The 23,330-nt window shown below is 44.2% G+C and overlaps 1 protein-coding gene across 7 annotated transcripts in view; it reads left to right on the top strand.

Moving 5' to 3' along the window:
* Positions 2,810–23,330, top strand: part of PSPC1 (paraspeckle component 1) — a 95,081-nt gene continuing 74,560 nt past the window's right edge. For all 7 annotated transcript variants that reach the window (XR_002336589.1, XR_002336588.1, XR_002336587.1 and 4 more), the window contains exons 1-4: positions 2,810–3,306; positions 11,966–12,267; positions 18,920–19,015; positions 22,402–22,598. Coding sequence is in view for 4 of the 7 variants with exons in the window: in XM_021065421.1 (XP_020921080.1) it covers positions 2,941–3,306; positions 11,966–12,267; positions 18,920–19,015; positions 22,402–22,598 (961 nt within the window). In the remaining 3 variants the exon portion in view is untranslated. The remainder of the gene's footprint in view (positions 3,307–11,965; positions 12,268–18,919; positions 19,016–22,401; positions 22,599–23,330) is intronic.

The raw sequence follows: 23,330 nt of genomic DNA, 5'->3' as shown, positions 1-23,330 counted from the left end.
GTGAACCTGCTGTACAGAACATTAGTCAAGAGCGCTTGAAGCTTGCTGTCCACGCTGCTGTGGCCGCACCTGGAGAATCATGCCCAGCAGTGCAGGACTGCGTGGAAGTCACAGAAAAGGAGTCATCGGATGAGTCTGTGCTAATCTGGGGAAGCCTCCTGGAGGAGGTGAGGCTTGAGGGAGAACTTCAAAGCAGGTCATTGGCTGGTCCAGAGGACAAGGAAACAGCCAGCACAAAGCAGAGGCCTGACCGTCCCCAGGTTAGAGATGTCTCAGAGTGGCTGGAGGGGAGAAGGCGTTTTGTGCCACCAAGTGGAACAGACCCAGGCTGGCTTCACTGGCTGGGGACGGGGCAGCCAGCCCATGCACGACTGGATAAACTGGTACCAGGATCAAGGCTCTGGAGTAAAGCAAAGGCTTGATGCAAAAATAAAGTCAAGAAAAATTACTAGGGGCTGAAGTCTTACCTGAAACGTGTGGTCAAATTTTTCAAGACTGATCGGGTCAGAAAGTTATTACAGCGGGATAGAGAGAGGATAAAAAGAGGAACGGGGAGAGAGAATTTACATTGGCATGAGCTTTTTGGAGCTGGCGTTTTTGTTGAAGTGGAGAAATGACCTCCAAATTGGAAGGCATCACAAGGGAATGTCATTTCCAGGCCTGGTGACATGTGGGGTGAAGGAAAGAAACACACCCACTTTCCTCTACTGGCTGTGGGAGCAGTCTTCAGAGGAAAACCATATTCCAGTTAAAGCAGGAAAGTGGAAAGTGTTCAGTGAAAAAATTAAAAATGGGGATTTTTCTGAAGACAGAGTGAGTTTCCAAGGCTTTGGGGCAGCGGAAAGGGGTGGGGAATTGGGTCAGATTGATGAATTTACAGAGCTGTACAGGGATCAGAATCTGGGTGTAACTGAGGTAAATGAGGATTCTTCCTTGTGTTTCATTTTTAGTTGGTTTTTTTTTTTTTTTTTTTTTTTGCTTCTTTAGGGCCAAACTTAGGGCATATGGAAGTTCCCAGGGTGGGGGTCAAATCAGAGCTGTAGCCCGCACCACAGCTACAGCAACTTGGGATCCCAGCAGCAGCATCTTCGACCTACACCATAGCTCACGCCAACGCTGGATCCTTTCCCCACTGAGTGAGGCCAGGGATTGAACCCACATCCTCATGGACACTAGCTGGGTTTGTAACCCACAGAGCCACAATGCAAACTCCCTCATTTTTATGCTTTTGGATAGTTGAAATCATTTGTTTAAGCTGTAATTTTCTTTTTTGGCCATTATCTGCAGCATGTGTTAGTTCCCAGGCCAGGGATGGAACCAGAGCCATAGCTATGACAATGCTGGACCCTTAAACCACTGCGTCACAAGGGTACTCCATAAACTAATTTAAATACAGTAACACTGACCACTTTAGTATGCCATTCTGCCTATTTTGACAAATTCATGCGATTTTGTAGCTGTCACCACAATCAAGATGTACTTCTATTTTTCCAGACATTTTGCTGTATCCCTACTCGATAACCCCTCCCTACCTTCCAGTTCCTAGCAAGCACTGAACTGTATTCCTTAGCCATAGAATGTCATCTATTCAGAATGTAGCCTTTGAGTCACATTGATGTTTCTACCAGTCATTTATTCCTCTTTATTGCTGAGTATATTCTGCTTTATGAATGTACTACTGTTAATCTCTTCACCAGTTGGATATTAGGGTTGATTCAGTTTTTGTTGATTACAGTATAATTTATAAAGCCCCTATAAAATTTGCATATAGGTTTTTGTGTGAACACAAGTTTTCATTTCACTTGGATATAAGCAGCATTAGGATTGCCGTTTTACTTTTTTTTTTTTTTTTCTTTTCTTTTTTTAGGGCCACACCTCTGGCATTTGGAAGTTCTCACACTAGGTGCTACAGCTGCTGGACTACGCCCCAGCCACAGCAACATGCCAGATCTGAGCCGCGTCTGCAACCTACACCACAGCTCACTGTAACACCAATTCTTAACCCACTGAGCAAGGCCGGGGATCGAACCGTAACCTCATGGTTCCTAGTCAGATTCGTTTCCATTGCACCAGGAGGGGAACTGCAGGATTGCTGTTTTAAAGTAAAACATTTGTGGGTTATGAACCTGACTAGTATCCATGAGGATGCGGGTTTGATCCCTGGCCTCGCTCAGTGGGTTAAGGATCCAGTGTTGCCGGGATCTGTGGTGTAGATCGCAGATGCAGCTCAGATCTGGTGTTGCTGTGGCTGTGCTGTAGGCCAGTGGCTACAGCTCCAATTTAGCACCTAACCTGGGAACTTCCATATGCTGTCGGTGCCGCCCTAAAACAAAAAACCAAAAAACCACACCGTGATTATTTTATGGAATTGGATTTTTCATCGGGAAATACAATAAAAACCTTGCTCTTGAAAAAGGTAGAAATGCTGTTTTGTTTCAACTATTATTGGGAGATAGCTCATTATTTAATGCTATGTATTAAATCCGCAAGTTTTCACTTTCATGCCATTGCTGAAAACTGGGGTGGACATTTGGGCAACTATGGATGTCCCCAACACCTTTGCACTTTCACACATTGCTGCAATGCCGAACAAACTTCCCCGTAGTTACAAGGAACATCACGCTTATCTGGGGAGGGGGAGGGGTAGGCTGGAACCGGGGACCGCGTTAAGCAGTGCGCATGCGCGCGCCCCAGGGCGCCATTGGCTCTGCAGTGCGCGGGCGCGCCGACTCCCGGCTCCAGCGCGGCCTCGGCCGAGGGGCGGGGCTGACTTGGCGTCTCTGCCTCCGGCTCGGCGGCGGCGGCGCCATCTTGGGCGTGCGGCCGGGTGTGCGGCTGGCGGTTGGCGTCCGCGACCGTGTCCTTCCCGACCCCGACTCCGTGGGCGGACGCTCACTGCGGAACGAGCTGTAGGGCTGGGTCCGGAGGGCGCGCGCTGAGATGATGCTGAGAGGAAACCTGAAGCAAGTGCGCATCGAGAAGAACCCGGCGCGCCTCCGTGCCCTAGAGTCGGCGGCCGGCGAGGGCGAGCCGGCGGCCATGGCGCTCGCGCTGCCCGGGGAGCCGCCCGCGCCCGCGCCCGCCGCGCCCGCCGAGGACCGGCCGGCCGAGGAGGGCGGCTTCACCATCGACATCAAGAGCTTCCTCAAGCCGGGCGAGAAGACGTACACGCAGCGCTGCCGCCTCTTCGTGGGGAACCTGCCGACGGACATCACCGAGGACGACTTCAAGCGGCTGTTCGAGCGCTACGGCGAGCCCAGCGAGGTCTTCATCAACCGCGACCGCGGCTTCGGCTTCATCCGCCTGGTGAGGGCCGCGGGCGGGCGGCGGGCCGCGCCTCCCCTCCGCGTCTCCCTCCCTCGGCCTCTCGGCTCCCTCCTCCTCGCCCCCCCGCCCCGCCCGGCCGCCCCTCGTCTTCCCTCTCCCGGCCCTCGTGCCCCCGCCTGGTCTGCCTCCCCTCCGTCACCCCACTCCGCCGGGCCCGGCCGCCTGTCCTCGCGCGGCGCGGGCTGCTACTTTCTGTGTCGCTCGCGCATTGTGCGCTGGAGGAGCACGCTTCACCCCTTGTCAAATAAAGCGGCAAGTTCGCTAGTACCGTGCACACATCGTGCCTCCCTAATGTTAAAAAAACAAAAGTGCCGTTTTATACTTCCAGGACAGAGTACCTGTTTTATTACGTTTTCCTCTGCGCTTTGAGAATTTCCTCGATGTCGTTTATACGGCGTCATCGTAATTGGTATTTACATGCTGGATTCCCCCCCCCAACAAATTATCTTTATAAAAGGGGGACAGTTTTAGGTAAATAAATGGCTTTCCGTTTTTTGTTTTTTTAATCACCGGGTATAGAGTTATTTATTGTTTAGCATGGTCCTGTTCTAGAGTTTTGTACCTTTGCATGGTTTTTGTTTTTACCGGGATAGGCTTGAGTTCCGCCGGTGTTGTGGTTTGATCCTCAAATGTTCATTTCCGATTGTGGAAGCTTTTCTTTGTAGAACTTAAACTCTTCTTTCGATGAGTGGACAAGGCAAAATTCTAATACGTAGAGAAACATAATCAAATGAGACCGTTTTTAGGTAGAACATTTGAAGACCTAGAAATTCCTTAAAATTGGTGTATAATAATCGACCTTTTGAACATAAGTTTTAAGTACGTTTCACTAACATGTTTTTGTTTTGTGGGTTTTCTTTTGTTGCTTGTTTTTTTCCATTTTTGGCCTCCCTTTGGCAAAAATGGAGTTCCTCAGCCAGGGATCAGATTCAAGCCACAGCAACGCTGGATCCTTAACCAACTGTACCTGATGGGGGTCAAACCCACAACGTCCCATTGCTCCCAAGCCAGTGCTGATCCTTTGGTGCCCCAGCGAGAACTCCCATTTAACTATGTTTTGGATGTTAGCGAACAGCCTGTCACTTGATAAAATTATTATTATTATTATTTTTTTTTTTTTTGGCTTTTTGCTATTTCTTTGGGCCGCTCCCACGGCATATGGAGGTTCCCAGGCTAGGGGTTGAATCGGAGCTGTAGTCTCCGGCCTACACCAGAGCCGCAGCAACGCGGGATCCAAGCTGCGTCTGCAACCTACACCACAGCTCACGGCCACGCCAGATTGTTAACCCACTGAGCAAGGGCAGGGACCGAACCCGCAACCTCATGGTTCCTAGTCGGATTCGTTAACCACTGCGCTACGACGGGAACTCCTAAAATTATTTTTAATATAAATCTAAAACTTACCTTAAAGGGAGTTAGGGAGTTACTTGGTGGCTCAGTGGGTTAAGAATCTGGTGTTGTCGGAGTTCCCTTAGTGGCACAGTGGTTAACGAATCCGACTAGGAACCATGAGGTTGCAGGTTCGGTCCCTGGTCTTGCTCAGTGGGTTAGGGATCCGGCGTTGCTGTGAGCTGTGGTATAGGTTGCAGATGCGGCTCAGATCTGGAGTTGCTGTGGCTGTCGGCTAGAGCTCCAATTAGACCCCTAGCCTGGGAACCTCCATATGCCGCAGGAGCGGCCCTAGAAAAGGCAAAAAGACAAAAAAAAAAAAATCTGGAGTTGTCGACTGATGTGGTGAGGGTTTGTTCCCTGGCCTGGGAACTTACGCATTATATAGGTTTGGCCAAAATAAATAAGTGAGAATAAACAAAGTTAGGTTTTTATAATAAAGTATTATAGGCAACTTTTAGTGAATTTTCCAAAGTGTTATTTAACATTTTCACAATTTTTAGTCTCTGGCACCATCTTGGTCTCTTCTGAAGTTGACATTCTGGAGAAAGAATGGTAGGGCAGCATTTCCCTGTTTGGAAGCCTTACACTTAAAAATAAGCCAATAAACATTCTTTTGACATGGAAAAGTTTTTCCTTCTTATCTAAAAATCCTTCCTTTAGCGTTTCTGCCCTGTCCAGTATAATAGCCACTAGCCATACCAGAGTCCCTTGAAATATGGCTGTTGTATTGTCCAAGGAGTTGAGTTTTAAATTTTATTTATTCTAATTCAGTAGCCAGTAGTGGTTTGTGGCTGCTGTATTGCACAACATGGGCCCTCGATTTTCTTTTCTTTTCGGCTTCCCCGCTGCATATGGAATTCTGGGCCAGGGATCAGATCTGAGCCATTATTGGTGATCTTCGCCACTGCAGCTATGACAGTGCTGGATCCCTAACCCACTTTGCCCGGCTGGGGATCAGACCTGTGTCCCTTTGCTCCAGAGATGTTGCTGATCCCCTTGGGCCACAGTGGGAACTTCTCCTTGCTTCAAGTTTGTTTCCGGTGGGCTTGTGAAATGGGGTGAAAAGGGCTGCTGTCTTCTTTGGGATATTCTCAAGACCCATGGTCCTGAATTTTTGTGTAGGAAAGTTAAAAATTTGTCTTTTGGAAATTAAAATTTCGTTTATGAGGTTTGACTTAATGGATACTTGAGAGTTTATTTAACCTGAACTCTGTTTCACAGGTAAATTTAAAAGCTCTAAATAGTTAAGTGTGTGTGTGTTTTCCCCTTTATTTAGGAAAGTCATATAGTGCATAACAGAACTGAATGTAAGTAATAGTGTGGCTGTAGGGTACAGTAGTGCCATAGTGGCTCTAAAGTAGTGGTGTAATTTATCTCGTTTGTGTTTTTAGGAATACTTTTCACTTGTTCAGTAATTAATGTTTAAAATAAAAATAAAATTTCTTAGACATCTATTTCCAGTTAATTGTAGTTTTCCAGTTAGTTGACGAATTCTGAGACATTTTTGAGATGGTAAAGAATCAGCATTCCTGTAATGGTGAGAAAAAGAATTTAGGTGGCAGCTACTTGCGAACGAAGTTCTAACACATAGTGTGAGTACGTGATACATTAAAGATGAGTCTGGGTATTTTGTACACATTTTGTGGAATTTTAAACTCAGATACTGTTTTTTAGGTTTTGGATGGCTACCAGCAATTTAGATTAAGTAAATTAACTGAAAGGTTGTAGGACACTTAATTTTTTCGGCTGTGCCCATGGCATGTGGAAGTTCCCAGGCCATAGGTCTGGAAACTTTCGTCTGGAAACTCTTTGCAGTGGTGATGCCCCTTAATCTGATGTGCCACAGGGGAGCGCCTGTGGCGCATTATTAAAGTGAGTTTATTTATTTATTTATTTTGAATTTTTTTGGGCCGCACTCATGGCATATGGAGGTTCCCAGGCTAGGGGTGGAATTGGAGCTCTAGCTGCCAACCTACGCCACAGCCAAAGCCATGCCAGATCCGAACCACGTCTTTGACCTACACCACAGCTCATGGCAATGCTGGAATCTTAACCCTCTGAACAAGGCCAGGGATTGAACCCGAGTCCTCATGGATGCTAGTCAGATTTGTTTCCACTGAACCATGACGGAACTCCCCTAAAGTGAGTTTAATATAGTTAAAACAGTCAGTAGTTTGATCAGTATTTGGTTTCTGCTTTTATTTTCCCCTGCTTTTAGCTTTAGTAAACCGATTTCTGCAGCAGTGATTCACGGAAGAGTGGTCCCTGTCTAGTAGCTTTACATCTCTTCTAAGTATAAGCAGAAGGCTACTTACATTTTTTGTTTTACCATTCATGCTAACCCTATACCATTTCAGAAATTGTCTCACTTTATCAGTTAACTGGAATTCATTAGAAATGCAGCTTCTAGGCCCTCATCCTTGATCTTCTGGATCAGAAAATTTGAAGTTGGGGCCCAGCAGTTCCGGGATTTAACCAGCCCTCCATGTTGTTGTGGTACTTGCTAAAGTTTGAGAACCATTATCACTTTGGGGGGAGGGGCACACTCCCTGCACCACATGTCAGGGATTGAACCTGTGCCACAGCAACAACCTGAACCACAGTTGTGGCAGTGTGGGATCCTTTAACCACTAGGCCACCAGGGAACTCCTGCTCATACTTAATTATATATATTGTGTAAGTATAAATTAACTATACTTAATTTCTGCAGTGGGGAATTCTAACCATTCGTAAACAATGAGAGAAAACATCGCATACTTTGGAATGGGACCAGGAGAAAGCATTAGGCCCTAGTTCAAGCAATCTATCTTGAGGTAGTCACGTGACAGTTTTTTTCTTGTTTTTGTATTCCTTTCCATTAAGAACCGGTAATTCCACATTTTATGCAGAGTGGTACGGGGATACCAGCTGGATCGTGGGGTTTATGGTGTATTGGTGGAGGTTGTGATTTCTGTATAGATTCAAATCGGCATTTGTGTGTGATCTTGGACAAGTTACTTTGCCCTTCACAGGTCTGTTTCCCCATGTACACGGTGAGGGTAGTAGAAAAACCCACACGGATCGCTGGTGAGATGGAGAAAGATAATGCACACAGACGTGTGGGTGCATGTATGTATTTGAAGGGGAGAGATAATGGCTGCCATATAAGTAACCTCTTGATGAAAGTTACCGTCACTCTTCTGAGATACAAAGTAAAGAGATCTTTGGTTCATTTCAAATACATAAATTTAATTGACTCTCTGGTTACTTTCGTACACACTTAGAGGAGTGCTTTTGCTTCCCAGAGGACATTTGGCAATGTCTGGAGATATTTTTAGTTCTCACAACTGATGGTGGTTCTACTGACATAAATACCCTACAGTGCATGGACAGCCCCTCATAATAATAATTATTCTGCCCGTGCTGTTACCAGTGCTGAGGTTGGGAAGCCCTGATGTAGAACCATTTAAAAGTGTAAAAAGTATAAACTTTGAAGATGGGTTATGACATTGAAAATTCATGACAGCATAAACATGTTATTTGGCCCCAAAAGCATTAAAAAATTTGCCAGCAGTGAAAAAGTGCTTAACAGAGAAACAGATATTTCTTGCTTCTGGGAAGAAAAAAAAAAAAGCCAGTATGTGATATGGTGACTATATCTGACAGAATCTGAATAGGAGATGCTGTCTAGAAACACTTTCCAGTTTTACAAAGTCCTCACCAGGCTCTGTCTACTCCCCTGCCCCCAATCATACTGTTATGAATAATTTTAGGCATACAGAAATGAACATTTAACACTTGATTTTTTTAAATAATGATTTTTATTTTTTCGTTATAGCTGGTTTACAGTTTTTCTGTCCATTTTCTACTGTATAGCAAAGTGACCCAGTCACACATACATGTATACATTTTTTTCTCACATTATCATGCTCCATCATAAGTGACTAGATATAGTTCCCAGTACTATACAGAAGGATCTCATTGCTTATCCATTTCAGAGGCAGTAGTTTGCATCTATTAATACCAAATTCCCAGTCCATCCCCCCCCAGCCCCCTCCAGCTACCACAAGCCTGTTCTCCATGTCCATGAGTTTCTTTTCTGTGGAAAGATTCATTTGTGCCATACATTAGATTCCAGATATAAGTGATATCATATGGTATTTGTCCTTCTCTTTCTGACTTACTTCACTTAGCATGAGAGTCTCTAGTTCCATACATGTTGCTGCAAATGGCATTATTTTGTCTTTTTTATGGCTGAGTAGTATTCCATTGTGCATATACACCACATCTTTCTAATCCAATCATCTGTTGATGGACATTTAGGTTGTTTCCATGTCTTGGCTATTGTGAATAGTGCTGCAGTGAACATACGGGTGCATGTATCTTTTTCAAGGAAAGTTCTGTCCGGATATGTGCCCAAGAATGGGGTTGCTGGGTCATACGGTAGTTCTGTGTATAGTTTTCTGATGTACTTCCTTACTGTTTTCGGTAGTGGTTGTACCAATTTACAGTCCCACCAACATGGAGGAGGGTTCCCTTTTCAACACACCCTTTCCAGCATTTAACACCTAGATTTTTTTTTGTCTTTTTCCCATTTCTTGGGCTGCTTCCTGCGGCATATGGAGGTTCCCAGGCTAGGGGTCCAATCGGAGCTGTAGCTGCCGGCCTACGCCAAAGCCACAGCAGCTCAGGATCTGAGCCACGTCTGTGACCTACACCACAGCCCACGGCAACGCTGGATCCTCAACTGAGCGAGGCCAGGGATGGAACCCGCCACCTCATGGTTCCTAGTCGGACTCGTTAACCACTGAGCCACGATGGGAACTCCTAACACCGAGATTTTACAGTTAAATTTTGTTGTATGTTTTTTCACATATCTATTCATCTCTTTCTCTATCCATCAGTCCATAACCATTAAACATTTCAGCATGCTTATCATTAACTAGAGTCCATTTACATGTAGTGAAACACACAAATTTTAAGTGTATGATTTGGTGATTTTAGGTGAAGACATTAACATCACCGCATTAGATTTCTTCATGTTTCTTCCCATTCCTGATTTTATCTGTGACAGCATTGTAATTGAAGACTTCATTCCTAAAGTCTACTTTTTTTCCTTTCTTCTTTTTTTTTTTTTTTTTTTTTTTTTGCTTTTAAGAGCTGTACCTGTGGCACATGGAGGTTCCCAGGCTAGGGGTCCAGTCGGCTCTATAGCTGCCGGCCTACGACACAGCCACAGTGATATCAGATCTGTGGTGTCTGCAACGTACGCCACAGCTCACAGCAACAATGGATGCTTAACCCACTGAGCGAGGCCAGGGATTGAACCCGAAACCTCATGGCTCCTAGTTGGATTCCTTTCCACTGTGCCACGAGGGGAACTCCTCTGAAGTCTACTCAGAGTTGCTGAAGTAAATGACATCTTAGGTGCGAAGGACATATCCCTAGTTAGATATTCGTGAAGTGTTTCCTGGTGCTACTGCTGTTACTAAGTTAAGAGCATACTCTGATTTCTCTTCAAATGGAATAAATCTCTTTATCTTTTTTTTTTTTTTTGTCTTTTGTCTTTTTTTGTTGTTGTTGTTGCTATTTCTTGGGCCGCTCCCGCGGCATGTGGAGGTTCCCAGGCTAGGGGTTGAATCGGAGCTGTAGCCACCCGCCTACACCAGAGCCACAGCAACACGGGATCCGAGCCGCATCTGCAACCTACACCACAGCTCACGGCAATGCCGGATCGTTAACCCACTGAGCAAGGGCAGGGACCGAACCCGCAACCTCATGGTTCCTAGTCGGATTCGTTAACCACTGCGCCACGACAGGAACTCCCTCTTTACCTTTTTTAACTAAGTTAACTGTAATAAATTTTGAATTTTGAGGATCTGTAAAAATGTTATGTCTTTGTAAAATTAGTTCTGTAGACAGGTTTTAGCATACATGCAGTAATTTAAAGCCGTTGTGAACATTCTAGGGATTGAATAAAAAGCTCTTGTGAAAAAAATAAATAAAAATTAAAAAAAATAAAGCTCTTGTGACCTTAAGACTTTTTTCTTGAAGTAGTACATTTGTACTCTTCACAAACATGTATAAAGCCTCTTTTAGTTTTCACTGGAAAGATCTCAAACTCAGAAAGAACATACCTGTATTCATTTTACTGGTTTGTTGTTTTAGATGCCTATGTTTTATGCTGACTTGGGATTCTTCAAGAAGGAAATTCTTTTTTTTTTTTTTTTTTTTTTTTTTTGTCTTTTGTCTTTTTTTGTTGTTGTTGTTGTTATTGTTGCTATTTCTTGGGCCACTCCCGCGGCATATGGAGGTTCCCAGGCTAGGGGTCCAATCGGAGCTGTAGCCACCGGCCTACGCCAGAGCCACAGCAACGCGGGATCCGAGCCGTGTCTGCAACCTACACCACAGCTCACGGCAACGCCGGATCGTTAACCCACTGAGCAAGGGCAGGGATCGAACCCGCAACCTCATGGTTCCTAGTCGGATTCGTTAACCACTGCGCCACGACAGGAACTCCAAGAAGGAAATTCTTTAATCTGTGTTTTTTTGTGTGTGTGTGTGTGCGTGTGTTTGTTTTGTTTTTTGTTTTGTTTTTTCTTTTTAGGTCCACATCACGGCATATGGAGGTTCCCAGGCTAGGGGTCTAACTGAAGCCGTAACTGTTGGCCTGCATCACAGCCACAGCAACGCTAGATCCGAGGCCAGTCTGCAGTCTACACCACAGCTCATGACAATGCCCGATCCTTAACCCACCCAGTGAAGCCAGGAATCGAACCAGCATATCCTCTTGGATACTAGTCCAGTTTGTTGCCACTGAGCTGCAACGATAACTCCCCAGATAATGTTTAAAAAATTTTTTATTATAGTTGACTCACAGTGTTCTGTCACTCTCTATGAGCAGGTGATCTTTAAGTGATGACTTTTAACAAGACATTAGAGTTAGAACTTAAATTAACTTATCTTTAAATAATTAGTGACATGCAAATGATACTGTAATTGAGAGACACAAAATCAAAATGACCCTATCAGCATTTTTTAGAGCTCTCATCCCAAGAAACAAACCACTGTTAAAAATCTTTGGAGTTTCCAGTGTGGTGCATCAGATTAAGGATCCAGTGTTGTCTCTGCAGAGGCTTGGGTTGCTGCTGCAGCACAGATTCAGTCCCTGGCCTGGGAACGTCCATGCGCTGTGGATGTGGCCGAAAAAAAAAATGTGTTTTTATAATTTTCTAAAAGTGATTTTTTTTCTTTTCCTCCTAAAAAGGAATCCAGAACCCTGGCTGAAATTGCAAAAGCAGAGCTGGATGGCACCATTTTGAAGAGCAGACCTCTGCGAATTCGTTTTGCTACACATGGAGCAGCCCTAACTGTCAAGAACCTTTCTCCAGTTGTTTCCAATGAGCTCCTAGAGCAAGCGTTTTCTCAGTTCGGTCCAGTAGAGAAAGCTGTTGTTGTTGTGGATGACCGTGGTAGAGCTACGGGGAAAGGTTTTGTAGAATTTGCTGCAAAACCTCCTGCACGAAAGGCTCTGGAAAGATGTGGTGATGGGGCGTTCTTGCTAACAACGTAAGTTTCAACATCTTGTCTTCTGTACAGTGACATATAGGCCTCTTTCTGTTCTGACGTCTTTCTTTGTAGTTCCTTTGTTGTCTTGACATGTGACAGTAAGTAGGTGTTGAGTAAATACTCGATGACTACAGATAGGGTATTTGTACCTGTAGGAGTCATATTTTTCAATCTTTGGAGTATTGATTCATACTTGAATCTCAGGAATGTCTCCTTTATTAATTTCTTTTTTTACATGATTTTTTTTTGTATCATGATTTTCTTTCAGTTTGTTGAACAGCTTTTGTGTCAAAGCAAAATGTTATATTTTAATGGAGGTTTGTTGTGGCTCAGATGTAACAAACCCGACTACTTGGCTAATGTCCATGATGACATGGGTTCGAACCCTGGCTGCGCTCAGTGGATTAAGGATCCAGCGTTGCCATCATCTGTGGTGTAGGTAGCAGGCGAGGCCTGGATCTGGTGTTGCTGTGGGTGTGGCATAGGCTGGCAGCTGCAGCTCCCACTTGCCCTTCCATATGCTTTGGGTTTGGCCCTAAAACAAACAGTGAATGGGAGTTCCTTTTGTGGCTCATCCAGTTAAGAACCTAGCTGGTGTCCATGAGGATGCAGGTTCTGTCCCTGGCCTGGCTCAGTGGGTTAAGGATCCGGTGTTGCCCCAGGCTGTGGCTTACGTTGCAGATGTGACTCAGATCTGGCGTTGCTGAATAGGCTGTGGCATAGGCTATCAGCTTCAGCTGCGATTCGATATGTAGCCAGGGAACATCCATATGCTGCAGGTACAACCCTAGAAAGAAAAAAGAAAAATATTACCCTAGATAGTGAATGACATTATAAACTTGGAAGTGTAATTTGAATATATTAAAATACAGCCAGTTGTACATGTACAGGTCAGTGAGGGTTTTATTTTTGGGCTGTGCCAAATGTGGAAGTTTCTGAGCCAGGGATTGAACTTGAGTCAGGGCAGGGACAATGCCGGGTCTTCAACCTGCTGTGCCACAGAGAACTCCTTTATATACATCTTTTAAAGCTCATCAAGGGAGTTACCTTGGTGGCTTAGCAGGTTAGGTATCCGGCAGTGTCACTGCCATGAGTTCCATTTTCTGACCCTGGAACTTGTGTATGCCGTGGGCATGGCCAACAAAAAGTACGTATGTAGTCCTGTACCTGGCACCACAATGAAGATATAAAATATGGGAGTTCCCGTTGTGGTGCAGCAGAAATCAATCTCACTAGGAACCATGAGGTTGTGGGTTCGATCTTTGCCTCACTCAATGAGTTAAGGACCCAGCGTTGCCCTGAGCTGTGGTGTAGGTTGCAGACATGGCTTGGAATCTCTTGTGGCAGTGGCAGTGGGTGTGGTGTAGGCTGGCGGTTTTAGCTCCGATTTCACCCCTAGACTGGGACTCTTCCATGTGCAACAGGTGCGGCCCCCAAAAAACAAAACTCAAAAGGATATAAAATACGTCCAGCATTTAGTGAAGGTTACTTTGTGCATTTTTTGTTTGTTTGTTTGTTTTTCATCTTTTTAGGGCTGCACCCACGGCATATGGAGGTTCCCAGGCTAGGGGTCTAATCGGAGCTATAGCCACCGGCCTACATCAGAGCCACAGCAGTGCGGGTTCCGAGCCACATCTTCAACCTACAGCAGAGCTCATGGCAACACCGGATCCTCAACCCACTGAGTGAGGCCAGGGATCGAACCCGCAACCTCATGGTTCCTAGTTGGATTCGCTGAGCCATGGTGGGAACTCCAGGATTGGCAACTAAATATTTAGCCACACCTGCTAAACTTGAAGTTCCTGGGCCAGGAATTGAATTGGTGCCACGGCAGCAATAACATCCTCACCCTGCTTCCCCATCGGGGAACTCCAAGATGGTTAAGTAATTTTTTTATACGTAATTATACACAAACTACTAAAACTTTTTTTTGAGGTATTGCAAAAGATTATATTGGCACAATTATTATATTGGCAAAAATACCCAGTGAGGAGTTCCTATCGTGGCTCAGTGGAAATGAATCAGACCAATAGTATTCATGAGGATGCAGGTTCAGCCCCTGGCCTCGCTCAGTGGGTTAAAGATCCGGTATTGCCATTGGGTGTGGTGTAGGTCGAAGATGTGGCCTGGATCCCGAGTTGCTGTGGCTGTGGCATAGGCTGGCGACAAAATGACCCCAGTCATACGTACACACATAGCCATTCTCTGATTCTTCCCTCATGGATTATCACAGAATACTGGATAGAGTCCTCTTTTAGAATCAAGTAGATTATACTTACAGTGGATGGATTAGTATATAGTTATTTTGTGAAGAACATTTCATGACACTGAAAATGCAGCACTCATGAATGTAAATTTTTATTTTTTTTATTTTATTATGAATGAATTAATTTATTTTTTGCTTTTTAGGGCCACACCTGTGGCATATGGAGATTCCTAGGCTGGGGTCAAATTGGAGCTATAGCTGCCGGCCTCCCCCACAGCCACAGCAGTGCAGGATCCGAGTCATGTCTGCGACCTGCACCACAGCTTGTGGCAACACCAGATCCTTAACCCTTGAGCGAGGCCAGGGATCCAACCCACGGCCTCATGGCTCCTAGTTGGGTTTGTTTCCGCTGCACCTTGATGGGAGCTCCTGAGATAAATTTTTAAGGGAGTGTTATATACATAAAGACAGAAAGTAGGAGTTCCCGCCGTGGCACAGTGGTTAACGAATCTGACTAGGAACCATGAGGTTGCAGGTTCGGTCCCTGCCCTTGCTCAGTGGGTTAATGATCCGGCGTTGCCGCGAGCTGTGGTGTAGGTTGCAGACGCAGCTCGGATCCAACGTTGCTGTGGCTCTGGCGTAGGCTGGGCTGCAGCTCCGATTTGACCCCTAGCCTGGGAATCTCCACATGCCTCGGGAGAGGCCCAGGAAATAGCAAAAAGACAAAAAAAAAAAAAAAAAAAAAAAAAAATACAGAAAGTACACCACTAGTTGCTAGAGGCTCAGAGGAAATTTGATTTCTCATGAGTTCAGGGTTTCTTTTTGGGGTAATGAAAATATTTTGGGATTAGGTTTTGGTGATGTTTGCACATAGTAGAAACCAGTGGTACACTTTAAAAGGGTAAATTTTGGACTTCTTTTATGGCTCAGTGGTTAACGAACCTGACCAAAATCCATGAGGATGTGGGTTTGATCCCTGGTCTCGCTCAGTGAGTTAAGGATCCGGCGTTGCCATGAGCTGTGGTGTAGGTCTCAAATGTGGCTCAGATCCCTTGTTGCTATAGCTGTGGTGTAGGCCAGGAGCCTTAGCTCTGATTCAACACCTAGCCTTGGAACCTCTGTATGTTTTAAGTGTGACCTTTAAGTAGCAAAAAAAAAAAAAAAGTAAATTTTATGGTGTATGTATTATCTGCTATAAAAAAATCCGGAACAGCTGGGTGAATCACAGCCTCCACATTTGATTATGGCAGAGTTTCAACTGTGCACGTGGTGATTGCCTCTGTCGCTCTAGAATATCCTTTTTGTTTGTTTGTTTTAACCCTTAACCCACTGAGTAAGGCCTGGGCTCAAACCTGCGTCCTCATGGATGCTGGTAAGATTTGTTTCAGCTGAGCCATGATGGGAACTCCTAAAATGTCCTGTTTTTATATAATTAAAATATTGATTCCACATGTTTGAAAAAGATAACAAAGTAGATGGAGGTTGTGATAGTAATTGGTGTTAATAAACTGATTTAAATGACTGGAAATAAAGATGACTGTATTAGCAGAAGTCATATTTGATTAAGGAGCTTGTGGGTGTGTGCTGAGAGGTCTGAGGCTGCCCCGGTTTGGTGGATGAGTAGGAGGACTGGACTTCATTATATACTCTCTGTGGGGAAGACAGAGTAAATCAGCCACGCAAAGAGCACATCTGGAGGAAACGAGGTTTGAGCTCTGCTTTTGCATCAACACACCTTTCCATTTATTTATTTATTTTTATCTTTTTAGGGCCACATCTATGCCACATGGAGGTTCCCAGGCTAGGGGTCAAATCAGAGCCATAGCTGCCAGCTTCGAGCACAGCCACAGCAACACTTTATCCGAGCTGCATCCGTGATCTACACTGCAGCTTGTGCAATGCTGGATGCTTTTAACACACTGAGCAAGGCAAGGGGTCAAACCCATATTCTCATGGATACTAGTCAGGTTCTTAACCCACTGAGCCACAGTGAACCCACGTTTAAATGGGTTGCCTTTTTTTTTTTTTTTTTTTTTTTTTTTTTGGTCTTTTTGCCTTTTCTAGGGCCGCTCCTGCTGCATGTGGAGGTTCCCGGGCTAGGGGTCTAATTGGAGCTGCAGCCGCCGGCCTACACCACAGCCATAGCAAGGCGGGATTCGAGCCACATCTGCGACCTACAACACAGCTCACGGCAACGCCGGATCCTTAACCCACTGAACAAGGCCAGGGATTGAACCTACATCCTCATGGTTCCTAGTCAGATTCGTTAACCACTGAGCCACGATGGGAACTCCTTAAATGGGTTATTTTTAGAGTCAGAAAAAATATTTCTTTAATACAAATAACATTGTAATATTTCTTTTGCTTTTATGTTGGAAATGCAAGGGTTATCCAGATGTGCTTGCTGGTGTTGGAAGTACAAATTGCCGCTTATCAGAAAAGCCCCCGTTATCTTTGGTGTACCATCAGTACAGTAGGGTCCAATTCTAGTTTTTTACATTTATTTTTTGAACATTCCTCTTAATTTGTAAGAATTGCTCTTTTATTATTAAAAAAATAGGATTAACTAATTTTTTTTTTTCCTTTTTTCTTTCTTATTAGGGCTGCACTCACAGCGTATGGAGGTTCCCAGGCTAGGAGTCGAATCAGAGCTGTAGCTGCCTGCCTACACCACAGCCACAGCAACACCAGATCTGAGCTGCGTCTGTGACCTATGCCACAGCTCATGGCAACACTGGATCCTTAACCTACTACAACGAGGCCAGGGATCAAACCTCATGGTCACTAGTCAGATTTGTTTCAGCTGTGCCACAGCAGGAACTCCTTTTTTTCTTTTTTCTTTTTAGGCCCACTCCTGCGATATATGGAAGTTCCCAGGCTAGAGGTCCCATCAGAGCTACAGCTGCTGGCCGTAGCCACAGCAACATGGAATCTGAGCCAACTCTGTGACCTATGCCACAGCTTATGGCAACACTGGATCCTTAACCCACTGAGTAGTGCCGGGGATCGAACCCTTGTCCTCAGGGACACTGTTGGGTTCCTAACCCGCTGAGCCATAATGGAAACTCCAGGAACAATTTTTTAACTAACCATTTTATAGCTTTCCTTCCTGTACGGTTGAGGACTTAAGGTCTTTGTCCATCTCCAGATTTTTTTTTTATTTATAAAGGGAACTGTTTGGAATCCATAAAGCCCTGTTATCTCTCTAGCTTTTTTGTTAATACCTCAGAAATGAACTGTGACTATTCTCCCTGAAGTATCTATGTTCAGAAGGCAGTATAGATTTTAGTTTTGCTTATGTTGACTGATTGTAGGGAAAGTTTTTTGATCTTCTGGGTTTTTTTGCTTTTTAGGTTGGCACTGACAGCATATGGAAGTTCCCAGGGTAGGAGTCGAACTGGAGCCACAGCAACACAGAATCCCGAGTTGGTCCTGTGACCTACACCGAAATTCTGGATCCTTAACCCACTGCACCGAAAGGGAACTCCTTTTAGGTCTCATTTTCTTTGTAAGACTGTTTGGACACAGGGGGAGGCTATGAGCAGTTCTTATTGTGGCTCAGTGGTTGATAACCTGGCTAGTATCCATGAAGATGCGGTTTCAACCTGGTCTCGCTCAGTGGGTTCAGGATCTGCTGTTGCTGTGAGCTGTGATGTAGGTTGCAGATGCGGCTCAGATCCTGCACTGTGTGGCTGTGGTGTAGGGAAGCAGGTGCAGCTCTGATTCAGTGCTTAGCCTGGGAACCTCCATATGCCCAGGTGTGGTCCTAGAATGACCAAAAAAAAAAAAAAAACCTGTGAGGTGGGTGGAGAGGGGAGTTTTGAAGAGTTGGTCCAGAGGAGTGATGCTGCCACACACACAGAATGAGAAATGAGTATTCACTCTTTTCCATTGTGCTCTGTAAAAGTTAACGACAGTGGTTATGTAGTTCATGCTGATTTATTTTTCTGTTCTCTTGAATACACTCCATGCACTAAAAACAAGTACTCATCTTTGCTTTGTATCTCTTTAGCCTGTGTTTACTGACTGATTTTCAAATGTTTGTATGATGGAGTTCCCCGTTATGGCTCAGTGGGTTAAAAACTTGGCGAGTATCCATGAGGATGCATGTTTGATCCCTGGTCTCTCTCAGTGGGTTAAAGGATCTGACACTGCCTCAAGCTGCAGGATAGGTTGCAGACACAGCTTGGATCCCTTGTTGAGGTTGTGGCATAGGCCAGCAGGCATAGCTCTTTTCAACCCCTAGCCTGGCAACTTAACATATGCCTCGGGTGTGGCCGTAACAGAGAAAGAGAGACCAATAAAAAAATGAGTATATATCGTAACTGAGACTTTCTTAGAAAAATTTTCCAGCAGTATATCTCAAAATCATCATAAAAGATTTCTCGGAGGGTGTTAATTCTAGGTACTGTATTAATTCCTTTTTAACGCTTTTTGCCTATCCAGGACCCCTCGTCCAGTCATTGTGGAGCCTATGGAGCAGTTTGATGATGAAGATGGCTTGCCAGAGAAGCTAATGCAGAAAACTCAACAGTATCATAAGTAAGATTTTATTAAGAAAGATATTTTCCATCTGTGCTCTCAAGGGTATCATCACTTTTGTAAGAATGTGCTGTTTGATTATAACATGTTCCATTTAGTTGTTCAGTCTGCTTTATAGAATGGGCTGGTCTACTAGAATGCTGGTTTACTTCTCTATGTTGGTGTAACATTAACTTTAAAGGTTTCAACTTTTATAATAAGGGTGTGGGTCGGTTAGGGACGAAGATGCTGTCAGTAATATTTATGCCAAAGAAACAGATTTAGATAAGCAGATTTATGGAGTGGAGGTAGTATGTCTCAGGTGTATTGTAAATTAAGAGGAGACTTGGAGTGATTTGAGTGCGAGAGGTTCTAGTTAAGTAAGTTGGCTAGGGGTGGAGAATTACTCTTAATGATAAAAAAGAAAAAAAGCCTGTTTGCACAATAGCGTGTTACTCTTTTAACCAATTACTTTTCACTCAGTATAACTCAAATTTTTACATGAGTGGCTGGTGTAAATACATTGTGACTGTTTTTAGCCGGTCTCTTGTTTATTATAATAAATAAACACGTGTGCATGATTTCAACAAATACTGGAATGCCTTTGTGCCAAGCACTGTCTAGGTGCTACCAGTGCATCGAGAATCCGTGCCGTAGCCACAACCTACCGCAGAGCTGTAGCAAGGCGGATCCTTAACCCACTGTCCTGGGCCAGGGATCAAACCAGCACCTCCACGTCGAGAAGCTGCACCACAGTGGGAACCTTTTTTTTTTTTTTTTCCTTTTTAGGGTGGCACCTGCAGTATATGGAGATTCCCAAGCTAGGGGTCAAATCAGAGCTGTAGCTGCTAGCCTATGCCACAGTCATAGCAATGCCAGATCTGAGCTGAGTCTGCGACATATGCTACAGCTCCTGACAGTGCTGAATCCTTAACCCATTGTGCGAGGCTAGGGATCAAACCCACATTCTTGTGGTTCCTAGTCGGATTCGCTTTCGCTGCGCCACAACGGGAACTCCTCTTTTTTGGTTTCTTAACCTCCTGCCCCATGGTGGGAACGCCAGAGAAATAGTATTTAAAACCTCTAAGCTGGAAGTTCCCACTATGGCAAAGTGGGTTAAGGATCTGGCATTGTCTTTGCAGCAGCTTGAGTCACTGTTCAGGCCAGGGTGTGATTTCTCACCCGTCCGGTGTGTTAAGCATCTGCTGTTGCCACAGCTGTATTATGTATTTTTTTAAATTTGAAATAGAGCATAGTTTTTGATTTAGGAAGTAGAGCTGGAATTATAAGGATTATAAGAAGTGAAATTTATAGACAGTACTTTTGTATATAATGACTTAATTATCCCAGCAAACATTATAAGATCTCATTATATTCTTTTTTTTTAAGGGCTGCACTGGTGGCATATGGAGGTTCCCAGGCCAGGGGTCGAAACGGAGCTACAGCTGCCGGGCAACATCGCATCCACAGCAACGTGTGATCTGAGTAGCGTCTGTGACCTACACCACAGCTCACGGCAACGCTGGATCCTTAACCCACTGAGCGAGGCCAGGGATTGAACCTGCACTTTCATGTATCCTAGTCAGGTTTCTTAACCGCTGAGCCATGAAGGGAACACTCTGTGTTCCTGATTTTTCTCTTAAAGAGTTATACTGAGAAAGAAAAGTTTATGAAGCATAAAAGCCATGATTCATATTCAGTTCTAACTCCTCAAATCCGTATTGCTTCAATACTGTTAGTTTCGGAGAAAATAAATGCGTTTCTGTATTTGACTATATTCAATTTCTGACTTGGAAACTACTTGAGTAATAATTTTGTCAGAAAATAAATGGTGGTGTATCTCCCATTCCTTTCCTTTCCCCAGTCAGTGCTTCAGAAATAAAAAAAGAAAGTCTGTTTTTCAGGCCTAGAATGCCCAGATCATGGTTAACCTTGATTTCCCGTATCTGCTAAGATCTTTAAGCTGTTTCTTGTTACTACATTTTCACTCTGTGCCATTCTCCCCCATCTCCCAACTTTGTCCCTTTCACTACCTTCCCCTCCCCACCCCACAGTAAACTTGCAAGGCAGATGATTTTTATTGATGGGTAGGAGTTGTTTTCTTATCAATACTTTTGAATAATTAAGAATTTCTTTGATTTTTTTTTTTTGTTTTGTTTTCTTTTTAGGGCCATACCTGCAGAATATGGAAGCTTCCAGGTTAGGGCTTGAATTATCTACGCCACAGCAATGCAAGATCCAAGCCACATCTTCGACCTACACTGCAGCTCACAGCAACGCCAGATCCTTAACCCACTGAGTGAGGCCAGGGATCAAACCTGCGTCTTCCTGGGTTCTGGTCTGGTTTGTTAACCAGTGAGCCACGAAGGGAACTCCCAAGAATTTCCTTGAATGTTAGGCACATTCATAAGTCTTTATTAAAAAAATTTTGTTTATGGTCATTTCTGTGTTCGTTAAAGAGATAAAGGAGTTCTCACCGTGGTGCAGTGGGTTAAGACTCTTAACTACATTGGCTGATTTTGCCCTGGAGGTATGGGTTCGATGTCCTAGGGATTTGATGCTCTGGGCTAAAGGCGCCATCATTGCCTCATCTGAGCCTGAGGCACACCTGCAGCTGAGATTCAGTTCCTGGCTGGAGATCTTCCATATGCTGCAAGTGCAGCCTTAGAAAAAAAAAGAAAAAAAGAAATATTTGCAATTTCCTGGTGGGTAGGTGGGTTAAGGATCCAGTTGCAGTGGCTCAGTTCATAGCTGTGTTGCAGGTCTGACCCCTGGCCTGGAATTTTTACATGTTGCTGACGCAGCCAAAAAAGGGAAAGAAATATCAAATGTATACGATGTGTTAGATATGTGTTACGTAGTTGAGATACAGGGGTTAACAGAAATTTCATGTCCTCATTGAGTGTATAGTCTGTTAGGGAAACAAATATTAAACACATTGTCATAAATCAGGTCTCTGTTTTTTTTCCTAGCCAGTAAATGTGGCACATAACACTTAATATGCTGTATCTAATTTCATTCCTACCTCTAAAAGTTAACTACTTTTAGAAAAATTGACTTTAGACAGGGCACATTTGATTCATATATTGCAGACTGTCTTATGTAAAATTGTTGGGTGAAAACTAGAAAAGCCTTTTTGGAGGTGATAATTCAGAAGGTACAGGTTGTAGTACAAGCTTGCCTAGGTTTGATCCTTGCTTCCCAGGTTTTATCTGCTAGTTGGGCATCTTCAGGCAGATTCTCAAACTTAGGCTTGTTTAAGCCTGCATCCCAGTGTATCCCTGTGGGGTGCTTGTCTGGCGGAGCCTTGGGCATGGAAGGGCTAAGTAAGTGGGCTGCATTTTGTTCTTAGGTGGTGTTTTACCTTTTAAACACACATTTCTGTATGTCTTCAAATGTAAACTTAGGGAAAGAGAGCAGCCGCCCCGATTTGCTCAACCTGGAACCTTTGAGTTTGAGTACGCGTCTCGGTGGAAGGCTCTCGATGAAATGGAGAAGCAGCAGCGTGAGCAGGTTGACAGAAACATCAGAGAAGCCAAAGAGAAGCTGGAGGCGGAAATGGAAGCAGCCAGGCACGAGCACCAGTTGATGCTGATGAGGCAAGGTAAGATGCATTGTCATGTGGCCGTGATCACTCTTTTTTTGGTGTTCGATTTGATGTTTCCCATTGATAGTGTTGTGTTACTGTGTAGGTTGCTAGTTAGCAGTCTCTAAACTCAAAATACTCAGGAAAAATTTCACTTTCTTGGGAGAATGCCTTTAAAAAACAAACCCAACTTATTAAAAATAAGTTACCTACACAGGTAATGTTATTGGAGGTAGTTAAGGTGGTTAACTTTTGTCAGTAGCGAATACAGGTTTCTGCTGGCCGAAGGAAGCAGGAGGATAAGTTTTAGTATGTACATTTGTCGTAAAGTCACATAACAAGATTTTGTTTGGTAGAAAGAAGAATTAAGGCAAATGATAGCTATTTAAGGACATTTAAATCACTTGTGACAGACGTTCATTGGTCAGATAACATGATGCTTGCTTAAGTATTTATCAGAAGCTTACTTTTTCCCTGTCCTCTCTCTAGGTTTCTTTTAATGCCTGTCTATATTATTTATTTCTCCCCTTTATTTTCTGTTAATTCTCAATTTTTTCTGCTTCTTATCACTCATCTTTTCTACAATCTGTAATAAGTTTATATTCCTTTTTTTTTTTTTTTTTTTTTTTTGTCTTTTTGCCATTTCTTGGGCCACTCCCACAGCATACGGAGGTTCCCAGACTAGGGGTCGAATCGGAGCCATAGGCGCTGGCCTACGCCAGAGCCACACAGGATCCGAACCACATCTGC

The sequence above is a fragment of the Sus scrofa genome, chromosome 11 (genome assembly GCF_000003025.6).
Source record: "Sus scrofa isolate TJ Tabasco breed Duroc chromosome 11, Sscrofa11.1, whole genome shotgun sequence".
Lineage (NCBI taxonomy): Eukaryota > Metazoa > Chordata > Mammalia > Artiodactyla > Suidae > Sus > Sus scrofa.
The sequence above is the reverse complement of the archived record's forward strand: the minus strand, read 5'-3'. Positions and strand labels throughout refer to the sequence as shown.